Source organism: Austrofundulus limnaeus, unplaced genomic scaffold (assembly GCF_001266775.1).
Source record: "Austrofundulus limnaeus strain Quisiro unplaced genomic scaffold, Austrofundulus_limnaeus-1.0 Scaffold757, whole genome shotgun sequence".
NCBI lineage: Eukaryota > Metazoa > Chordata > Actinopteri > Cyprinodontiformes > Rivulidae > Austrofundulus > Austrofundulus limnaeus.
In genome coordinates this window covers 153,727-155,647 of record NW_013953159.1, presented here as the reverse complement: position 1 = coordinate 155,647, position 1,921 = coordinate 153,727, and the positions used below count along the sequence as shown (strand labels likewise).

The 1,921-nt window shown below is 37.0% G+C and overlaps 1 protein-coding gene across 2 annotated transcripts in view; it reads left to right on the top strand.

Moving 5' to 3' along the window:
* Positions 1 to 1,913, top strand: part of LOC106532362 (uncharacterized) — a 4,814-nt gene extending 2,901 nt beyond the window's left edge. The window contains exon 2 of one of the 2 annotated variants that reach the window (XM_014028401.1): positions 683 to 1,913. In XM_014028401.1, coding sequence (XP_013883855.1) covers positions 706 to 1,653 — 948 coding nt within the window. In that variant the 5' untranslated portion in view covers positions 683 to 705 and the 3' untranslated portion in view covers positions 1,654 to 1,913. The remainder of the gene's footprint in view (positions 1 to 682) is intronic. The other variant, XM_014028402.1, reaches the window with a different exon arrangement.
* The last annotated feature ends 8 nt before the right edge of the window (positions 1,914 to 1,921 follow it).

Below are 1,921 nucleotides of genomic sequence, written 5' to 3'. Positions count from 1 at the left end.
CAGTCAAACTTGCCTTGTTTCTTTTTATCAGGGACTTCTGTTAGTAAAAGATTAGATAGCCATTTAACAGTCTAACAAGTCATGCAGCAACCTCAGGAAAATCTGTTTTTCTGCTGTCTTCAATGCACTATTTTTGTTCAACATTCTTTTATGTGAAAATATTGCAGTGAATATTTTTCCTGGTATGGAAAGAATTGCCATAAAATATTGTGGTTTTCACATTTCAGCAAGATAATATTGTAGTAATGTAGCACAATGTGATTCTCAAATGTTAAGTTTGCCAACTTGTAATGTTTTATCTACACTGCAAAAACTGTCCATCTAACCAAGTTTTAAATTATCCAGCCATAAAAATCTTTTTGATCATTTTTTAGACTAATTTACTAAACAAGAACAGAATGTGTAATGTTAATAATCTTTTAACATGTAAGATAATTTTTTAAGCCTAGAACTTTGACTCAAATTAAGTGAAAATGTATCTGGCAATGGAACAAGACAATTTCACTTTGTAAGATTCTTGAAATCACTGAATTTGACTGAAATTTTCAGGCTAACAAGATAAATAATCTTATGGGTTTTGCTAACAGGATTATTAATCTTATACATGTTTATTTTGTTTAGTAAATCAATCTCAAGACAAGGTCAAAAATTGTTTTCTTTTGGCTGGATAAGATNAAACTACATAGAGTAAATCTGTTAGAGGAAATGATTTGTCAGTTCAAAGACGAGATGATTCTGAAATACCCCTTAAAGTACAGCTTTATTAATGAAAAGGGCACTGATGCAGATGGTGTGGCCAGGGATGTTTATGCTGCTTTTTGGAATGAATTTCTGGATTGTGCAGCAGAGGGAGCAGACATGAGAGTGCCATCCCTGTCACCAAAATGGCAAGAGGAAGAATGGAAGGCTGTGGGAAGAATATTGGCCAAAGGATTTTTGGACCAAGGATACTTTCCATTGCGCCTTGCTCCAGCATTTACCACAGCACTGATATTTGGAGAACATGCTGTGTGTAATGACGTACTGTTTGAATCTTTCCTGTTGTATCTTAGTCAGTGTGAGAGAGATCTCATTGCAACTTCTTTACAGGAAGACATTGACAGTGATACCCAGGATGAGTTATTAGATCTACTGGATCGACTGGGAGTGAAAATGGTTCCAACACGAGAGAACCTTAAAGCAGTCCTCCTTCAAGTAGCACACAAACAAATCATTCAAGAACCTAAATATGCTCTTGATAACATGTCAGCAGTTTCTGGACAACCACTGAGGACTGCCATAGCCACAACAGCAACAATACAGGTCATGTATGAAGAAAAAAAACCAACGTGCAGAAAGGTCCTGAAGCTGATTGAAGCAACTCCAGTGACTCCAGCAGAGAAACAAGCCCTCAGATTTCTGCAGCAGTACATTCGAGGATTAGATGAGGTGGGTCTCAGAAGGTTTTTGAGATTTGTGACAGGCTCAGATGTCATCTGCGTCACAAATGTTGAAGTGATATTTACAGCTTTGGAAGGACTGGCCCGTCGGCCAATTGCACACACCTGTGGATCAGTTTTGGAGTTACCCTGTACATATAAGTCCTACCCAGAGCTAAGAGTGGAGATGGAGAATGTACTGACAAGTAACTACTACATTATGGATATTGTGTAGTAAGAACATGGTACACACCATAGTCAGGGTCTTTGTTGCCATTGATAATGCATTCAGGTTGTTAATATTTGAAACGTCAAGAAGAGGTAAACTTTAAAAAATATTCTCTGTCAGAAATGAAAACCCAATAAGCACAGTCAAACTTGCCTTGTTTCTTTTTATCAGGGACTTCTGTTAGTAAAAGATTAGATAGCCATTTAACAGTCTAACAAGTCATGCAGCAACCTCAGGAAAATCTGTTTTTCTGCTGTCTTCAATGCACTATTTT